The sequence below is a fragment of the Heloderma suspectum genome, chromosome 2 (genome assembly GCF_057233095.1).
Source record: "Heloderma suspectum isolate Gila_16-S chromosome 2, 16-S_ref, whole genome shotgun sequence".
Classification (NCBI taxonomy): Eukaryota; Metazoa; Chordata; class Lepidosauria; order Squamata; family Helodermatidae; genus Heloderma; species Heloderma suspectum.
Window position 1 is genome coordinate 215726467 of NC_139459.1, and position 20123 is coordinate 215746589.

At 44.7% G+C, this 20123-nt stretch overlaps 1 protein-coding gene across 4 annotated transcripts; it reads right to left on the minus strand.

Moving 5' to 3' along the window:
* Positions 1-247: 247 nt before the first annotated feature.
* On the minus strand, positions 248-18318 carry SIRT7 (sirtuin 7). 4 transcript variants are annotated; one of them, XM_084837830.1, is made up of 11 exons: positions 18228-18318; positions 14660-14860; positions 13145-13282; positions 9222-9326; positions 7763-7833; positions 7566-7638; positions 6521-6619; positions 6199-6435; positions 3531-3611; positions 1144-1250; positions 248-715 (listed from the first exon to the last, which is right to left on the minus strand). In XM_084837830.1, exons 2-11 carry the CDS (start codon positions 14780-14782, stop codon positions 514-516), a joined length of 1236 nt encoding a protein of 411 aa, XP_084693956.1. In that variant the 5' UTR covers positions 14783-14860; positions 18228-18318; the 3' UTR covers positions 248-513. The 4 variants fall into 4 exon arrangements, with proteins under 4 accessions (XP_084693956.1, XP_084693955.1, XP_084693954.1 ...); XM_084837829.1 differs by having other exon boundaries at positions 14660-15568; positions 18228-18315; XM_084837828.1 differs by lacking the exon at positions 18228-18318 and adding an exon at positions 15473-16702.
* Positions 18319-20123: the final 1805 nt, after the last annotated feature.

Consider the following 20123-nt stretch of genomic DNA (forward strand, 5'->3'; position numbering starts at 1 on the left):
GTTAAAACATTCAAAAAGGCGCTAGCACAGGCACACATTTTCAACAGCACAAACCTCCACTGATAGGCTACTTGCAGCTCCAATTTAGGAACAGACCTATGCGCAGTCCCAGCATGCATACAGAAATAAGGTGGACATCAGCTTTGCAGACTAACACTAGTATGAGACTAGAAATACAGCCTCTGTACTCTACAACCGGACAAGCACACTCCTCCCAAACTAAAAAGAAAACAAACCCAGCCACGTATTGTTTTCATCATTTTATAGTATTTAATAATGGGCAGCCCTGAGTATCAAACACCAACCTCTCCTCAGACAGCAGAATCTAAGGTAGGCTTTGGCCTCTTAGCTGTTCACTAGCTATTCTATTTATACAAAACATCTATGAAAATAGCAGCTGTTTTTTTCCAGTTAGCCCAGCAATCCTGGTCAAATCCAGTGCAGATGTAATTCTTTTGTCCTGATTTGAGCAACTTCAGTTGGTCCCCAAGGTTAAAAATAAAGTGTCCATAATCAAGAAGGTTTTTTTCTCTTCGTGCCTTTTGCACAGCCTCTGCCAAACCAGCCACCAGAAAGGGACCCTGCAGGAATCTGCTGTTGCTCTCCCAGCTGCACTTCATGCAGACTTGCTGGTGGGGCCACAGGTTTCCGGCTATGGCTGCCTTCTTCTTCAGGTTGCAGAGGAATAGCCAGAGAGAATATGGGGTCTTGTGTTCTACAGACAAATAGAAGAATATGTAATGTTAACTTACCACACTACTGGAGAATTACCTGCTCACTGCTTTGAGCCTCCAGCATCAAAGAGAAGCCTGTGCTTACAGCGATCACGCATAATACACCACTATAAAGCAGGGCTTGAACTGCAACATCTTACTTACAGCTAAAAACCCAGTCTAATGTTTTATTACAAGAGAAGCCATATACTCAAGATAAGCCATAACTAAATTACACTACCACCTTCTGATTACACTTTTAGAAGAGTTATCTTTAATGACAAGCCCTATGTATGACACTATGTAAGCAAAGGCAAAAAGCCTAAGTACCTGAACAAGGAATGAAAAATCTGCAAGTATCTACAAGATGTCCAAAGTGAAATATTCGTGTATGAGAGTGCAGTGCTGGAGCCCAGCACTCTTTGCTTACCTGTCATAGCAAGGGATAGGAAATCCCAGCTCATCCATCAACAGCTTCATCACATCATCACATTTCCCATGAAGTTTCAGAGCTGCTAGATCATCTTTTGGTGTCCACTGCAGATATAATAGCAACACGATAATTTTGTCAATGGCCACCGTAAATAAGTTAGTTATCACTGTCTATACTTTCTGCAGGTTAATTCCCTCTGACCTGTTTACAAAGCCCAGCCATGTGTATTCTTGTAACTCAGGATAACACTTTATATATCTGATGAAGTGGGTTGTAGGTCATGAAAACTTATGCCATAATCAATTTGTTAGCCTTTAAGGTGACATGGGACTGTTGTTTTTAATAGCAATACTGTGACTTAAGAAAATTACACTCAGCACTATTACTATGCAAGATCCACAGTGGCTTCATGCTTAATTTGGAAGTTTTCACTTTCTGATGGCAAGAGTGCTGGAAATAATTTACCTTGGAAAAGAAACCGCACTTCAGTACTGTCAACCAATTGTGAACAAAAACAAGTGTTTTTAATCTGACATTGTGGCTTGTTACAAAATTACTTTCAACTAGTGATAGTTCAGAATACACTGGCCTCTAGAACTCTAGAATAACTGGTGACACAGGCCTGCAGTTCAGCCCATTTCTTTATCATCACTTGGACGAATGGAAAACCAAAGGTATGTAAAAATATGTGCAGGCATTCAAGTCACCAGTAGAGGAAACAAGGATCATCGCCTCTCATATATACCTGCCAGAACCCTAAAATAATCTTCAGAGATCCTCCTTTGGGTACCCCCACCTAGGCCCCATCTATATGGCACCGCTTTGACCTCCCTACCCCATCGCAACTGCACAGCAATGTGGCTTCGAGTCAGCATGCCCTGCGATACACTCGCGATGTACTGAGCGCTTCCCTAAGAGACTTGCCGTGCCCTTTTTTTTGGCCATTATTCTGAAATGTGCAGCTGTGCAGTCCCAAGAGTGTGTGGGTGCGACACTTCAGTGGCCCTTTTATATTTGAGGGGCTCTGCTGTGTCTTTCTGACCCTGTTTTAGGTAAAAATTGGGTGTTTTGTTCTCCTTCATATCCACACCATCAGTTTGCCAGTTCCCCAGTGTGAGACTCTCGCGATGGTTCACACTCACAAGCATGAGCTCTACGTGCCTAGCCATCACTCCGAGATGGTGCCCGGAGCACTGTTGTTCCTCCCCCAAGACCCTCCCCGGCCCTTGGGTACTGAGTCCAAAAGCAACCGTTGCGAAGATACAAAGCTGCAAAAATGTGCGAAAGTGTGATTAAATAAATGAAAATGCACCTCTGTAAATGCGCAGCTATAAAGGGATGGGGAAGCAAAGGGGGGTCACAGAGTGACGCAGAGACTACGCATGCCTACAACACATCCACTGTAGTATGTGAAGTAACGTCGGAGAAGGAACAGATGGCCCGCAACCATGGGGGGAACCCGTACCAAACCCAAAAAATCACAGTAAAACTACTACTTGGAACTCCGCTTTTTCTGGGCGAAAACCACAGATGGGCGAAGTCATGACTGCATCATCTATCACAAGGGACCTCACCTCGCACCCACCCCAGAGTAAAAGCCCGGTGTAGATGGGGCCCTAATGAAATGAGGCAGGTGGCTACTAAGGGGAGGACCTTTTCAGTGGTGGTATCCTGGTTGTGGAGTGCCTTCCTCAGAGAGGCTTGCCTGCTGTGGGTCTTTTTTGGTACCAAGTGAAGCCCTTCTTATTCTCCCAGGCATTTTAGTCCTTCTGTTTTTGTTGTTTTGAAATCTGTTATTCTAGTTTTAGATCTTTATACTGCTGGTGGTTTTTACTTTGGTTTTATTCTGTAGTTTTACACTTTTAAAAGTTTTATGTTATGTTTTATTGTTTTGTATTTTCTGTTTATCATGTTGTGAACTGCCCAGAGAGCTTTGGCTATTAGGCAGGATAGAAATGTAATCAGTAAAATAAGAACAGAATAAACAAACAAGTTGTGGGCTATTAAGATAGGATGTGAATGTATCAATGAAGCAAAACAGTAGCACTCCTGCGCATATTCCATTTACAGTGTGCTGGTAGTCACTATCATGGAGGTTTCATATAAATATGAAGCTGATCAGACCATTGGTCAAAGTAGCCCAGTAATGTCTACATTGACTGGCAACAAGTCTCCAAGGTCTTAAGCAGAGGTCTTTCCCAGCACTGCCGTCCAAGATCTGTTTCATTTTATTGGATATGCCAAGAGTCTGAGCCTGTGACCTTCTGCATACATTGTTCTACCACTGACCTATGATCCCTACCCATAAACATATGAAAGTAACTGAAATCATCACACACACCAGAGAAAGTGCTCTGCCCATAAATGACAAGGCTCAACCTCACCTGGAGATTTACAATGTAGAGTTTCGGCCGGTGTCTGGGTGGTTTGCTCATACACCACAGATGTGGATACTTTTTCAAAACCTATTGGGAGAAAGACAATACAAGGAAACTATTCATCAGTGATAAGGGATGGCAGTAGCCTCAAGCTTTCAAACATCTGGCAACAAGGTACATCTTTGTTCATGTGTGAAGATAGCCTCTAATGACTATTGCAGACTGTCCAGAAAGGGGAGGGGGGAGAGAGCAGGGACAGTCTTATGGCTAATGCCCCAGTGTTCCAGGAATCTGTGACTGCCAAGACTTTTGCAGGATTCAACATCTGTAGAACTCCTTCAGAATACAGATAACTAGTACCCAGTAAACATCTCTAGTGTGCTGTTCTGAGTAGGTGGACAACACACAGCCTTTAATTAGAATCTAATTGTTTGTATTTCTAGCCCTCTGAATAGGAGGATGCCCAGAAGACTCAAACCCAAGAAAACATCAGTATCGAGGGTTTTTTCCCAGATATTCTGATTTTCAAAATGTTAGTTCAAAATACTTAGCAACAGGTTCCGTCACTTCAGCTAGATGGACAACTTAACAGCACAAGCCTATGCATGTTTACTTGGATGTAAGTCCCACTGGGTTGTATCCAATGTTAGTCCTTAGAGTAGACTCACTGAAATGAATAGTACTTGAGTTAGACTAACATTGAATGCAACCTATTGGATACAACCCACTATGTTTAACAGGACTTACTCCTAGGAATGTGTGTAGAGGATTGCATCTTTAGCTGGTCCGAGGTGCCAGGAACCCTTTCCCCAAAACACTATACAATACGGGAAGCAGACCACAGTCCTCTGGCAAAACACTGGCTATTCCTAGTATACCATCTAATGTGGGATGGGGTGGGGGGGACCACCTCTTTCAATTGCAGAGATGCTCTCGCAGGGAGGAAGAACATTCCAGTGGTAGGTGGGACCAAAGGCAAAAGGAGCAAGGCCACACACACACACACACACACACACACACACACACACCAAGCATATTTTAGCTTAAAGCTCTCACTGCCAGGACCTAAGCCTTAGGAGAGGCATTTCAGTCTTTTAGAATGGGGAAAAAAACTGCAAAGCCAGGAAGTAACCAAACTATCAGTGGACAACTCGCAGTTGGGGGAATGGGGGTGGGCCCAGGGAAAGGGGCCAGGGCCATCCAGGGAACACCAGGAGAGCTGGATTTGGCCCAAGGAAATGGGGTTACCCACCGCTGTAGTGGCTGCTAGTTGCTGGGATTCTTGCAAAGAATTTTGGATTGGATGGATCTTGGTCTGATCAACCACAGCTTGTGTTCTTAAACAAGACTGCATTCTCAGGATCTAACAGAGATACATCATACTTTAACTGTGAGAGATCCTGAATATGCATTCTAGATTTTGAATCATGAGAATTCTATCAAAGGAAGTAAACTTTTCAAGTCTGGTCAGTTCAACCCCGGCCTAGAGACAAATTTTAAAATTGCCCTTCTATAATTAAAACCCTTCCTGGATTTGTAGAACTACCTAGCCCATTCAAAGTGTTTCAAGCAGAGCACATTCATTATGTCTGATCATCTGAAACACCCTCTTAAAAGGAGAAGGGAGCAAAAGACCTCAAAAGAGCAATACTCACTACATGAAAACACTCAAGCCAGCTGGCTATTCTCTTCTTTTCTAGTGTGTTCAAAGAACTCTTCCCACTCAAATACACTATGAGGTCAATTCAAGGCTCCTTTAGTTCATTCTTATAGAGTTTGTTCACATGAAATTTCATTTACATGGAAAGGCCAACACCAACCTGTGGGGATAGAACAGGCTGTTTTATTTTGTAACTTTCTGGGCAGGTTCACACAACACAAGAGCCCATGGGTTATACAACCTATGAGCTGTTGGGGATGAGCAGAAGAAAGCAGATGTGCTGTCCTAACCCTAACTCGCCACTTCCACTTTTAATCAGCAACCTACAAGTGGCTCCTTTGTAAGTTGCTGAGCATGTCATCCAAACTCAGATTGCTCGGTTGTTTAGGGGCTAAACACAGCAGTTAACCCAACAACAAGCCATGGTTAACAAATCATGGCTGTCTGGGGGACGCTGGGAATTGTAGGACTTATTTCTGTCTAAACATGCATAGGATTGCGCCCTTAATAGTTTTTATTGATTTACCATCTTTATTCTAATTCTAAAGAAAATGCAAGCTAGGCACATGTACAGACCAAATTGCCTTTTCAACTGTGGCTTTGTTTTCAGATGAAATTTTTTTAAAGAGAGCTATTTTTCTTTCCCTTGACCAGGTATTTGACATTCTTTTTTTCATCAGCCTTCAATCTGACATATATTTGGAGAAAATAAAGCTTTTCAACACAGGATTCTACTGTTACAATGCTAAGAAAATGCAGTAAATAAAGAAGAGCCTCCAAAATCTGTATGGAGCAAAAAAAAATAGTTGTGTATGTATGTTAAAACAACTTCTGTTTTTGTAAACAAGTGTTTTCACTGCTAAACCTTGACTGTAAACTGAAATCTCAATTAGCTGAGAATTTCTGTCTACAAAATTTCCCTTTCTAAAACATTCTGGAAATATCGCAAACAGATGCATTACAGAAAGTTGTGCAATAATATATCTGTTAAAGATATACTCTGTCTTGCTTTACCTTCAAGCTAGACCCCAAGCAAAGGATCACATCTGCTTTGCTTGCAGCTTCTGTTGCTGCCTCCCAGTTCAAGGGCTGCTGCAAGATGCCCTTCTCTCCAAAGTGTACAATTGTATCTCTTAGCTGTGCCCCACATTTGTGGCACACCCTGCCAGTATGGTGCTTGTGCAGGGCTGTGCGCTCTGTCACATCAAACACTCGCACATATTCACGATTGGGTGTGCAGGACGTGCAAACCTGGTTTTGGATAGAAGCACAGAACCTGTTAGTACTCTTGGGATCCAACGATGCATTAAATCACACTCTCTCTGCAAGTGCTCACCTCTATGTACATGTTTCCGTGCAGCTCAGATAAGGCTTCCCGAGGGAGCCCACTGCGCAAGTGGAGCCCATCACAGTTCTGTGACACCACGTGCTGCACCTAAAAGGGAAGGAAGCAGGGTTGAGGATGGAGATAGTAACCTGGAGAGTTAAAAGCAAGACCCTTTCCCCTTCATCAGTGCTCAAGATATGACCTGCACTGTTCTCATGTCATCTTTCCCACTGCTCTGCGCTGACAAAACAGGTGACTGGCAGGAGGTAAGATGATTTCACTCCAAAGTTACTAGGTAGCTGACTGGCAGACGCTTAGAGACATTGGCCAACCGTGGTTTCCTGATGAAGTAAGGGTAGGCAACTCCTCTATCTTATAGATGAACAGCATGGCCCCAACCCTATTTCAGTTGCCAGCTGGTGAAAGTAGCAGATCACACAGTCTTGCATTCACACAAGTTGAGTGGAGGTGCAGACTGGTACTGTGCCCAGGATTTCCAGAACTAGCTTTCTAGAACAGGCATAGCTGTTGAAGGAGTGCGCCCAAACTGATACTAGTAATTTGCAATCCATAAGTGACTGATACTATTTATACAGTGACATTGACGTACCCTGTGAACACAACAGTCTTTTACAGGAACCTAGATATAACAGTGTGTCAAGTGTCCTATGTATCACACATACAACGTGCCACAACTTTTACTCCTTCATGGATCCTTGGCTGCATTTGATGGCAAGTAACAACTGTTTATGCGTTATCACCCCAGCTTATAACTCCATCCCTTGCAGGGGCTGAGTACCAAATTGGCAGGTTAATTTTCAGACTTGGGACAAGGAAGAAAAAACAAGTCTTCTTCCCTACCACTCTAAGCCCAGTGTAACTGCTACACTTTGTCTAGCAATTCACTGTAAAAGTCATGGAGGAGAGGGAGATGTGTGCATGCAGTGGCCTCTGCACAGAGGCCTTTCATAACCAATTATCTCAACTGTGCCCCTGCGCAGCTGCCATCTCCTTCAGCTGCAGGAGTACACAACTAACGGATAAGGGGCCTTACCATTTTATACTTGTGCAAACAGGCAATGCTCATGTGGGTGAGCGTGGGCTCTGCCTCACTCAGATCTGCAGCCCTGGTATATGGAAAGAAAAGGCAGATGTTACATAACAGTCAGTCCTCCAGAGTAGCCTACAAAGCCTCTCTCAACAAACGCCCACAGCATATGGAAAGCATTTGAACTGTCAGTGCCTGATTACCTGATGCTCCTTCCTTTCTGCAACATTGTCCACACCCCATTTGGGCCTCTGTAGTCAGGAATTGAAGCTGCCTGTGTTACCAGGAGACACAAGAGAAATGGGGAAGCTTCTTGGGTGACACTTCAAGAATGCACAGCCTCAGCCAAATTCACAAGAATCTCTGCCTGTCACTTCCTACAGGCCCTGCCAATCCCATAGCCCCCCTGCTTAAATGCCTTTCCACCATATCAAGCCTGCTACCATCATCCAAAAAATCAAAGCCATTCATTGCACAGGCACCTACCCATCAGCCTATTTATGCCATATTAAACCCTGCCTGAGAAATGCCCTCAGCATTTTTCTCTATCAAGAGGAGGAGGAGCAACCCTGTTCCCAACATCTTCTTAGAACTCTTGACTGAGGGTCAGGCTACATGTAGGGCGAGCTTGCATGCTCAAAACAGCCCACCATGGCTTGTTTAAGCCATGATGGGCTGCAGTGTGTGTTGGGCAGAACTTGCATATTCAACATCTGGCTGAGGCTTGTCATGCCATGCAAACCCAGGGACCATGGGTTACGTGAGGGTTGCATAACCCACAACCCCTGGGTTTGCACGACAAACTACAGCCGGGCATTTAAAATTCAAAATGGCAATCCACATGCACTTAAATAAACCACGGTGGGCTGTTCAATCGTGCTAATCAGGGCATAACGTCACTCACACAGCAAACAGATGATTGATTTGCTCTGCTCTTCCACCTCCCAAAGTGCTAGGATTAGCTGCATGAAATATCAGAAGGAGAAAGCCCAGCTGGCCAAACTGCTCTCTCCCATTGTCAAGGAGCTGCTTTGTCAGGGGCAAGACTGATAAACAGCTCCTTTTATCTCAAGGACATGGGGACAGCAAGAGGCAACCAAGCTTTTTGCGCCTCTCCAGACTTTCCTGTGTGTAGGAACTGCTTCCGGAAGGAGCGTTCTGCCTTCTGAACAAGAACCAAGTTCCTTGATATATAAGTAGCATAACATGTAGCTTGGCTCTTAGCGATCATTTGGATGGAGATGGTGGGCAAACAGAATGCTAGCTGTTTCTCTATGAAACAATGAAACAGTCAAAACTGGTGTCCATGGCACTGATTTGGGATGCCAGCTACTAATAATCATTGTGAGCAGCTGTAACAAAAACTAATTCATGGCAAAACCTTAATCTTTCTCAAAGAGCATCAACGGCAAATAACTATCTAGCACATAGTCAAATGGAATTCACCATCAGAGATGCCACAACTCCCATCCAATCAATAACAATGCCTTTAATGGAGATGCTGAAATCAGTACTCCAACTCACTCTTATTTGTCAGTGAGGGAATCAGAGCTGGGCTGCTCTGGCATGGTGAACATAATGTGTAACTCAGTGCTAAGAAACATAAATTATTAACGGATTTTGTCACATATGATCTTAAAAGAGTCACCAACACAGCCTTACCGTACTGATGCCAGCTCCTGTATATATGATGAGATGCTTAGCTCCACGTACAACTGCAGAGAGTTTGGTAACTTTTCTCTTCAACTCTTCAGGTTCATCACAAACCTAAGAGTGGATAAATGAAGGAATGAAATGGTTTTCAAAGTGTCACATTTCAGCGAAGTCCCATATAATTCTGATCACTTCTTGACATGACAAAAACTCACTTCTGCCCATCAATCTCTTATCTTACCTCCCTTTTGTTTTCTTTACAAGTTTTGTAAGAGAGGATATGCAATAGAGGAAAAGGGTGCAATGGACACAACTTGCAAATTAGTGAGGGGGACAGGCAAGGTATTACTGACAAGCAGAAAAAAATGCAAACAGCCAGCTCATCAAGAATGAGGAGATAGCAAACTAGAATCTAAATCATAAATGTATTTATTTGGCAGGCATTTTGATTCAATACAACTTTCAAGCACATGAACTCTGGATCAAAGCATAGGTTGGATTTTGTAACACCTGAGCGCCAACATACAAGTTACACTCATCATATGAAAGCAGCTGGCTCCCCTGCTGACATGCAAAGAAAGCTGGAAGGGATCTCAGTGAGACATGCAGAGAAGAGAAACTGCTGGCTGATCCATTTATCTCTCCCCTTAACAGGTAGCTTGCCCTCCCTATTTGGAGTAGAAGTAAGGAGAATTAGCCACCAAGGGGCGAGAGAGAGGTACACAGACCAACCAGCAATTCTTCTTTCCCTGCATGTTCCCCGAGATCACCCCTAGCTTTTTCTGCCTGTCAGCTGGGTACGCCACAGAATTCTCAACAAGGACAGCCAGGCCACTCTCACTTGTTAAGCTCAACACACAGCAAGGTTCTTTAAACTAGGAGTGCACAGAGACTAGATCTTGATCTGTGTGAGTTGCAGAAGATCAGCAAGGGTTTCTGACACCTATTGTCGAACAAAAACAACTAAACAGCTTTCCACACAAACACAGTTCCAAATTTGGGGGGGAGGGAGAGAGAACATGACTTGTTTTCTTCAGTGGAAAGACTTGTGAATTTGGCCCTGGCACTAAACATATTTATTTTTATTATTATTATTAAATTTATTAATCGCCCATCTGGCTGGTCACCCAGCCACTCTGGGCAATGTACAACATACAATAAAAACAGTTTAAAACAATAAAATTCTACAATAAAAACATTTTCTAAAATACCCTAACCCACCCCAAATGCCTGCCTGAACAACAGCGTTTTTAATGCATGACGGAAGCTCGTTAAAGAGGGGGCATGGCGGAGTTCCCTAGGGAGGGAGTTCCACAGAGTGGGGGCCACCACAGAAAAGGCCCTCTCCCTCGTCCCCACCAGTCTAGCTGTCCTGGCTGATGGGACAGAGAGAAGGCCATCCGAGGCTGATCTTGTTAAGCGGCCTGTCTGGTGCTGCTGGAGGCGCTCCTTAAGATAGGCTGGGCCGGAACCATATAGGGTTTTAAAGGTCAAAACCAACACCTTGAATTTGGCCGGGAAAACAACTGGTAACCAGTGCAACTCCTTCAGCACTGGAGTGATGTGATCTCGCCAGCGGCTGCCTTTAATCAGGCAAGCCGCCGCGTTCTGTACCAGCTGCAGTTTCCGAACCGTCTTCAAGGGTAACCCCATGTAGAGTGCATTACAGTAGTCTAAACGAGAGGAGACCAGGGCATGTACTACCGATGGGAGCAGATGGTCGGGAAGGAAGGGGCGCAGCCGCCGTATCAGATAGAGTTGATACAGCGCTGTCCGGCTCACAGCTGACACCTGAGCCTCCATGGACAGCTGGGAGTCCAAAATGACCCCCAGGCTGCGGACCTGGTCTTTCAAGGGTAGCCGTACCCCATTCAACACCAGGTCAACATCCCCCAGCCTCCTCTTGTCTCCCACCAAAAGTACCTCGGTCTTGTCAGGGTTCAGCTTCAGCCTATTCCTCCCCATCCAGCCACTCACCGTCTCCAGACATTTGGACAGGGATTCTACGGCCAACCTTGGTGAAGATTTAAACGAGAGGTGGAGCTGCGTGTCATCCGCATATTGATGACACTGCACCCCAAACCTCCTGATGATAGCCCCCAGCGGCTTCACATAGATGTTAAATAGCACCAGGGAGAGGATGGAACCCTGTGGCACCCCACAAGTGAGTGGCCACGGGTCCGAAACCTCCTCTCCCAGTGCTACCCTCTGGTACCTGCCGGAGAGGAAGGACCGGAACCACCGCAATACGGTGTCCCCAGTGCCCAACCCCTCCAGGCGGTCTGGGAGGATACCGTGGTCAATGGTATCAAAAGCCGCTGAGAGGTCGAGGAGAACAAGGAAGGAGCATTCACCCCTATCCAGAGCCCTCCTCATATCATCTACCAAGGCGACCAAGGCTGCTTCTGTCCCATGCCCAGGCCTGAAGCCCGACTGAAATGGGTCTAGATAATCAGTTTCTTCCAAGTGTGCCTTCAACTGCACCGCCACCACCCACTCAATCACCTTGCCCAAGAATGGCAGATTTGAGACTGGGCGAAAGTTGTTCAAAACTTGAGGATCCAAGGAGGGCTTCTTTAAGAGCGGTCTTATCACTGCCTCCTTAAGGGCTGATGGCATCACTCCCTCCTCAAGGGAGGCGTTCACCACCGCCTTGATCCCCTCACCCAGTCTCTCTCTGCAGCTCATAATGAGCCAAGATGGGCAAGGATCAAGTAAGCAGGTGGTCGGCCGTACCGATGAAAGCACCTTGTCCACTTCATCAGGAGGAAGAAGCTGGAACCGATCCCACAAAACCGGTTTGCCACAGGCCGCCTCTTGCTCACTAACTGTATCCACAGTGTGCAGAGTAGCACACCTAATCTGATCAATTTTATCTGCAAAGTGCCTTGCCAAGGCCTCACAGGAGGCCTTAGAATGCTCCAGTGGTTCCGGAGCCACAGGACCGACCAGGCCCTAAACATATTCTTGATCTGAGCATATACTCAGAGGCAACCTATACCTTAATTCTTAGCCTATGTCAGCCTGCCTGAGCCACTATTTTCCACCAGGTTCCAGTTAGTAGAGAATTTAGAGGCCTAAGCAAACCATGAATACACACTAAACAACTTTGGAATTATTAACTTTATAAACACATGATCCGTTAAAGGCTCAATCCCATGCATTGCGCCCTGGGCACTCGTAAGCCGCCAAACTCGGAGGGTTACAAGTATCCTATGCAGAGAGGGAGGCACCTTGCGCCTCTTGCTCTGCATTTCATCTAGATGGGCATTTTCGCCCATCTAGCAGAGGCTTCAGGGAGGAGGAGGGAATGAAGCTGGGGCACCCACAAGATTTCTCGTATGGTTGCTATGCCAGTCTCCTCCCCTCCTTGCCCCCAGGAACACCCCCTTTCCTTGTCCCCATGCTCTGTTTTATCAGCACGGAGAGGTAGCAGCACAGTTCCCTCCATACTGGCTATGAGAGGAACGGGGAGGGGAGCATGGGTTCCTAGCTCCGAGGTCAGAGACCTTGTAGCCAGGAAACCATACAATTCTATGTCCCCCAGACACTGTCTAGGGGATATAGGATTGCTCTGTAAGTAGCACAAGTACATTCCGGTGTGCCTTGTTTCCTACCAGTAGCAGCTAAAAATAGCAAGTGGAGTTCATATCAAGTGGTCATTATTTATCTCCCTCTCCCCATACTCATTCACTCCCCAACACAGAAGAGTCCCACAGCACCTTACATTTGTTTATTTAAAAGACTTTTAACCCACCTTTCGGGGTATACAGCCCTAAAAGACTAACAGGTTTACACTGAATTGAACTTTAATTTGCTAGAGTCCGCGTATCCACCACATTCTTCTTAGCTGTTCCTGCTGCCTGAAACAGACACGGCGACCCCCTCTAAAAACTCGCCTCAAGGCCAGAGCTAGGAGCGAGGTAACTCACCTCCTCCAGCCGGCGCCGCAGCCTCTCGCGCTTCTTGCGGAGCCGCTCCAAGTCCCGCACGATCTCCTGACACCCAGACAGTAGCACGGCCTCGTCGGGGCTCCGCTCCGCCGCCGGCTTGTGCAGGATGCGAGATACCTGTGGGGGGAAAGAAGAGGCAGGAGAGAGGAACAAGGCGGGGGGGGGGCACAAGGCAGAAACCCACGCGCAAGCGGCTGGCAGCTCCCCGGCCGCACCTGTCTCCGTCGCTCTCGCTGCTCTTCCTGCCGCAGGAACTCGGCGCGAGCTGCCGCTTTCCGTTCCGAGCGACTCAAACTCCGACCAGCCGCCATCGCCTGGGTTGCTTCCGGGTATCAACCGGCCGGAGCTGTGGCTCCGGCTACTTCCCCTTCCGGTCGCCCAGAGCAGCGACAGGGGGCGCTAAGGAGCTCCTGCTTACTCCCACATAGCAGCCAAGGCTCACTGCCGCTGCTCTTCCAGAGAGGACGAAAGCCCCACGCGCGGGCCTTACCGGCACTTCCAGTATATATGGGCACTTACCATAGAGACGCCAGGGACGTCGCCACTCTACAGCCATCTCTATGGTGTCCATAGAGCACCAGGGCTAATGGCGGTTGGCTGCTCTCCGCCTCGTTTTAGGGTGAGGTAAACGGTGGAAGATCAGTCTCGCTTCCGGACCGGTGGATTGAACCCGACTCCCGTCCTAATCTCTCCCAGTAGGAGATCTCCCGGTAGAAGTCCGTTGGTCTGTGAGGCGGCTTCTCGGTGACAAGAGCTCGTCTCTCCCACATCAAATCGAATTAGTTTGTGTCACACCCAAGCCCACTCCACGGAGCGGTTTTTCACGCAGTGACAGCGGGTGGCTCCGTTTTCGAGCGCAAGACACGCTGCTTCACTGCAACCACAGCAATTCACGGGCACTCAAAATGCGGGGGAATCGGGGAGCTCACGGTAATGATGCGTGCCGGCTGTCGGTTAACAGGAGCGGAGCATTTTGTTTCGCTGCACTGTTGTCTCTCGCTTCTTAAGAACAGTCGGTATTTATAATCACTCTTAAACGCACGTTTTCTCTGTTGTTGGGTCTTTCAGTACAGAGAAAGCCAGGCAAAAGGCTCAGCTCTCCAATCATATCTACACACCTGGCACTATCAGAGCACCCAAGGAAAACTGCGACAGCAACCACCTATTATCTGACGGCTGCCAAATATTCCATATATGTCAAGAAGCCTTGAACATCCTTCAGCAGGGACAGACTAGCCTGTTTACATCAGGAGTGAAGGCTTGGTCTCCTAATTTATTTATAATACTGATATACTGCTATATATACATATAGTATTAAATCCCTAAGGATGCAATCCTATGCATGTTTAAACAGAAAAAAGCCCCACAACTCCCAACATTCCCCTGGGAGTTGTAGGGCTTTTTTCTGTCTAAACACACATAGGATTGGGCCTTCAGAGGTTTATATTAAAAGGTATACATAATGCAATATAAAACAATGAATTAAAGACCAACCTTCACTTGCCAGTATCTTTTGCTACAGTCACCATCTCCCTTCCTCTTCAGATAGAGGTAAGTATTCTCTATGCTACGCACTTCCAGGGAGCTTCTGTCCTCTCCTTTTTCTCTCTTCCTCATCTGAAGTTTGACATAGGGTCCTGTAGTAAGCAGGGACACCTCTCTCTTCAGGCAAAGTGATGTGGCCACCTCATGCAGCTAATTGATGACAAGGTAGAAAATTCAATAATTTGTTGCTGTATTTTTACTGCCAGGGAGAAGAGGAACTTGTGGGATTTTCTGCCTCAGGCCAAAATAACTTGATTAGGGATGGAGGGGTGCCATTTGCTGCTCTGTCTCAGGCAGCAAAATGTCTTAGGCCAGCCCTGGTAGTAAGCTAAATGCTGAAAGAGGAACCACAATCCTCAGCATAAAAAAAATTCTTCTGTTACCCCTACCCTGTAATTACAGGCCTTTCCCAACAGGAATATAAACAAGAGTTGAAGGCAGCAAGCAAAATGCTACATATAGGTGCACAGGCTACTTCCCATAATACATTAATTAAATATAAGACATTTTAGATATGTTGAGTTCGATTCAATTTTTTAAAGGTGCATAGGAGAGGTAGGTCAGGAAAATTAGTTTCACTCCTGCATATCATTTATATACACTTGAAAACCACTTACTGGGAAGAACCAGCCAAGGGCTATTGCCTTCTCACCAGCATTAGATTGGCCATCTTGTGAACCAGATGGACTTTTAGTCTAATTATTAGACTCTAATAGCTCAGGGCTTATAGATTTCACTCATAATTTTAAAAAGGTACTTTACCTCTTTTACAACGCTTTCACAATATTTGACAACATCTGAGCAGTGAATTGGCCAAGCATTTCTTGTTCGCTCAAATGCCCAACCTATTGAGAACGTCTGCAGATAAGAACTGATTTTAGGATACAGAGGAAGAGTGCATGTATGTCTATGTATGTGCACATGTGTAACAGCAAGTCATGAACCAGGGAGTATGCCTTCCTCTCAGTATGGTATTAATATTTTCAACTACTATACATTTGTTTTTCAACATTAAGTTTAAAAATTCAGGATATGACTCTCCTGAAAGGGTTTAATTTTTAGGATACACTTTCTGGATTATTCCAACAACTTCAGTATTCACAGAGTAACTATTTACCTCATCATCCATTATACACTAGGCAACACCCAGTAGTTTCTAATCCAAGTTCATCAAATACCCTAGCACGTTAGCCTCCATAGAAAGAGCAGAAACAGGTTTTATCTCATGCTGTAACCTGTTTGTGAAACACACAATTAAGGCTAACAACATTTATGGCCCCATCCTATGGCACTTTATTCAGAAGTAAGTACCACAGAGTTAAATGGAACTTACTCCCATGTGTGCATAGGACTGATGTCTAAAACTGTGGAGAAAATCTTGACCAAACTTTGGTCGATTGGGGTTAATTGGCAAGCACAAGAACATTGCATAAACACTTTAAAAATTCAAGTTAGGTTAACCCACATTTTTAAAGATAGGTTAATCCACATTGTAGCAAGATTCACTTTTAATTGAACTCTTTCCACTTGGTTCATAGATAGCTCTGAAAAGGAATTTTCTGCCTTTTAAAAAATCCACTGAATAACCCAGTGTATAGTTGCACTGGGACCCACAAGAATTTTGTGGGGTACCTGTGACTGTAAAAAGGTAAAGGTGTCCCCAACCAGTCGTGTCCGACTCTAGGGTGTGGTGCTCATCTCCATTTCTAAGCTGAAGAGCCAGTGCTGTCCGAAGACGCTTCCGTGGTCATGTGGCCGGCATGACTGAACACCGAGGTGCACGGAATGCTGTTACCTTTCCCGCCGAAGCGGTACCTATTTATCTACTTGCAATTTCTTGCTTTCGAACTGCTAGGTTGGCAGAAGCTGGGACTGAAGACGGGAGCTCACTCCGTCACGCCTGTGACTGTAGCCCTTATGAATTCCTCAGGACTGAAAAGTTGGACACATCTATACAAAAACCAACTGGTTTTCCAGGCAATTTTAAAAATACCATATTTTATTCTTAACATTATACTTATTAGTTCAAATCCAGTTCTAGTAGCACAATCTCTTATGCCTGCATAATCAATACATGAATACCTTTCTTGAGCCAAGCAAAAAGGTCACTAAAATATGCAAGATTTAGAAAGTTCTTCATCAGGCAAGGTTTTACATAAAAGATCTTGCCTAATGAAGAGATCTGGAGATCCTGAAAACTTGTACATTTTAGTGACTTTTTGGTTGGCCTAATAAAGAAATTACATTAATGTGGACTTTGGAATTTTTCTTATGGCCAACACTGCTACTTTTGTTTTTTGTGATAATTGAGAAGGTGTTGCTGCAATGCACTTCTTTAAAAAAAGTAAAAGCAGGCTTTATACAGAACAGCACAAAGCCAGCAAATGTTTTTAATGAATAAAAGGGGTTTTTTTTAATAGCAGGATAGTGGGGGAGGGAAGAGATAACTTCATGCTTTTCAACTTTCTAAAATTGAAGTAGAGAAATGATTCAAGCATACAGCACCCCTGGGGACAAGCCATTTTCTTAAAAGAAAAAAAACAATATGGGAGAATTATCTGACATCATTAGGGATGCCAACACAATTCCACCTGGCAGGCAGAATAGTAATGGATATGCTCACTGAAGAAAGAATTGTATTTGTTAGGTACAAAATACCCCCAAGTGCTGAGGGATCTCTGCAACAGAAATGCAACCTTGAGGTAAGTCACCTGAACTGCTTGCAACAAGTGGGTAATAGCTGCACATGTGTATTGTGCTAGAATGGATTGTCTGGGAAATCCCTAATCCACAAAACAGGAAGCCAATTTGGCTTTTTTGCAGCAAGAAAGAAGTTATATTCACTGTATGCAAACAGTCAAACCTTAAGAGTTTCAGTCAGCAATAGAAAACAAATCTGCCAACCTAAAGCCTGGTCAGTAATATCATAGGGACCAGCCTCTTTAAAGATGTTTATTGGTCATATACAAAATAAAGAATGCTTCATATCAACAAACATACACTATATACATAAATAAATTAACAACACCTCCACTGGGGCTGTGGCAACAAATCCCCAACAGTTATCAGATATTTACAGATTGAAAAAGGACAATAATTTAGCAATAAATACTGATTAATTAATTGGGCCCTACTGTTGTACAGGAGAGCCCCAGGACTTGACAATATGTATTACACCCCTGGCACATGTAATTTATCTCCAGTTTTATTAGCTTTGGAGATTGAGATTCTTTATCAAAATACTCCCCCCTCCCCTCTTAAGAAACATTTTAAAGCAGCAGTGAATTTATTTCAATCAGTATCTTATAAAGACTGTCTTGAACAACTGGAGGGTGGGGAGCAACAGTCATCAGTCCTTCTCATTAAGTGCGCCGAACAATCATTTCTCATTTCTCCATAATATTCCAGTTTGGCAAAGGGTGTAATAAATTCACAACAAACTGCAAGGACAAGTCAAGTCTGGCTGGGACCCATCTGGGGATCCCAGCTCCCTTGACCTAACCAGCTAGTAACATACCTTAACTGGGAATGAGGAGACTACTCACTCAGCTGCACAGTGGTTCTAATTCATCCAGGTGACAGCCACAAGGATCCAGAGCTTGTATAAAAGACATAGTGGGAGAGAAGATAAAGCTTCACTTGGAAGAATTAGCTTGAAGCTCACAACTAGGCTGCCATGAGATCCTGTCCCAATCTTTCTGCATGGGGAGGAGCAATACTCTGTTTTAGCAGCCACAGCTGCCCACTGCTTTATCAACGGAAGTAGCAATGTTATCAAACAGGAAAGGAGCATTCCTGTGCATTAGCAAGTGTTTTTACTGACAAAATACAGCTTGATACATCAGGAAGGTGCAAGAAAGGCAGCCCGTTAGTAAGTGCTTCTGTCTTCCAGTGGTAGGGAAGGCAAGGCAACAGTAGAGCTTACTTACAATTCTGAGTAAACCTTCATCAGTATACAGGAATGTCAATTCTGTTCATAGGTGGTGTATACAGAGATGCCATCCTGCAACCTTTCTGGAGTGTGACAAGCACATATGAGATGCAAAAAGGAATACTGACAGAAGGAATACCAGAGATGCAATGTCTCATATGTGTGCAAGTACATGCAAAGTGTGCACACCCACCCACACTGAGCTATCTGGTCCAAGAGGACATTCCCCAAGTGCAATTCTGAGCAGTCTCCACTCATGCCCATGAGTCAAGTACCCTAGTTCTGAGCCTGCAGCTTCTCTCTCTTTTTTTCTGGAGAGAAATAATTGTTTCATAATCCAAGAGATCACTTTTACACAATTCACCACAACATAAACGAGCCCCCCTCCCCCTAAGCCAGCCACATGTGGGCGGAATTATACTTCGCGGATTTGCTCTGCAGCCAGGTAGAAAGCAATGCTCCCCATCTGTTGCATCAAACAAAATGCCCCATAATAAAGGAGAAATAAAAACACAACACCCTTCACAGCAGGAAAACCAAACAAGCACCTTGAAAACAAGAACCATCACACTCTGAATGCTATATACCAGAAAGAGAAATCAAGGGGAAGGGCTTGAGAGGGGCATCTGGAATAGGAAGAACTCATGAATACTAGAAGGAGACAGACTGAAAGTAGGCAAGGGAAGATGGGAGATGTGAAGGGTCCCCCTGGGTGTTGGAAGATTCACCATTTCAATTTCAGTCCATACATTCTGGTGCTAAAAGATGCCCAATACACACCCATCATATACAAGGTCAAGCACCCGCAACTTCCACCAACAAACCCAAATGCAGACAGCTTTTCACTTCTCAGGCCTTGAGGAAAAACAACAGTCTTGTGGCACCTTAAAGCCCAACATGTTTATTATGAACTTCAACATGAACTTTTGTGGGCTAGAGTTCATTTCATTGGATACATGAAGTGTTAGCCTACGTTGGCCGGTATATATACACATGGCTTGTTTTGGGTGGGCAGAAATAATGGTTAGCTGTGAGGTTAGAGGGATATGAACTACAAAAGGCACAGACAGTTATAATTATGTTAAAGCTCAAATGTATATAAAATTGGTACAGTGACCACTCACAAAGCAGTATGGATGATAATGCAAACAGCAATACCAGGATGTTTGTGTTACCATCAACACTACTTTGTAAATGGCCACTAACAATTTATATACCCTTAAGCTTTTAACATAATCATAACAGTCCAAACCTCATGCAATTTATTTTCCTCTAACCTCACTGCTAAACGTTCTTCCCACCCAAAACATACTGGCCAACTTAGGATAACACTTGATACAAACATTGAAATGGACTCTAGCCCACAAATGCTTATGCCATAATAGACATGTTGGTCTTTAAGATGCCACAAGACCCCTTCTTTTTGCTGCAGCAGACTAACAACGCTACCCCTCTGGAATTCTAGAGGAGAGGTTTTCATTA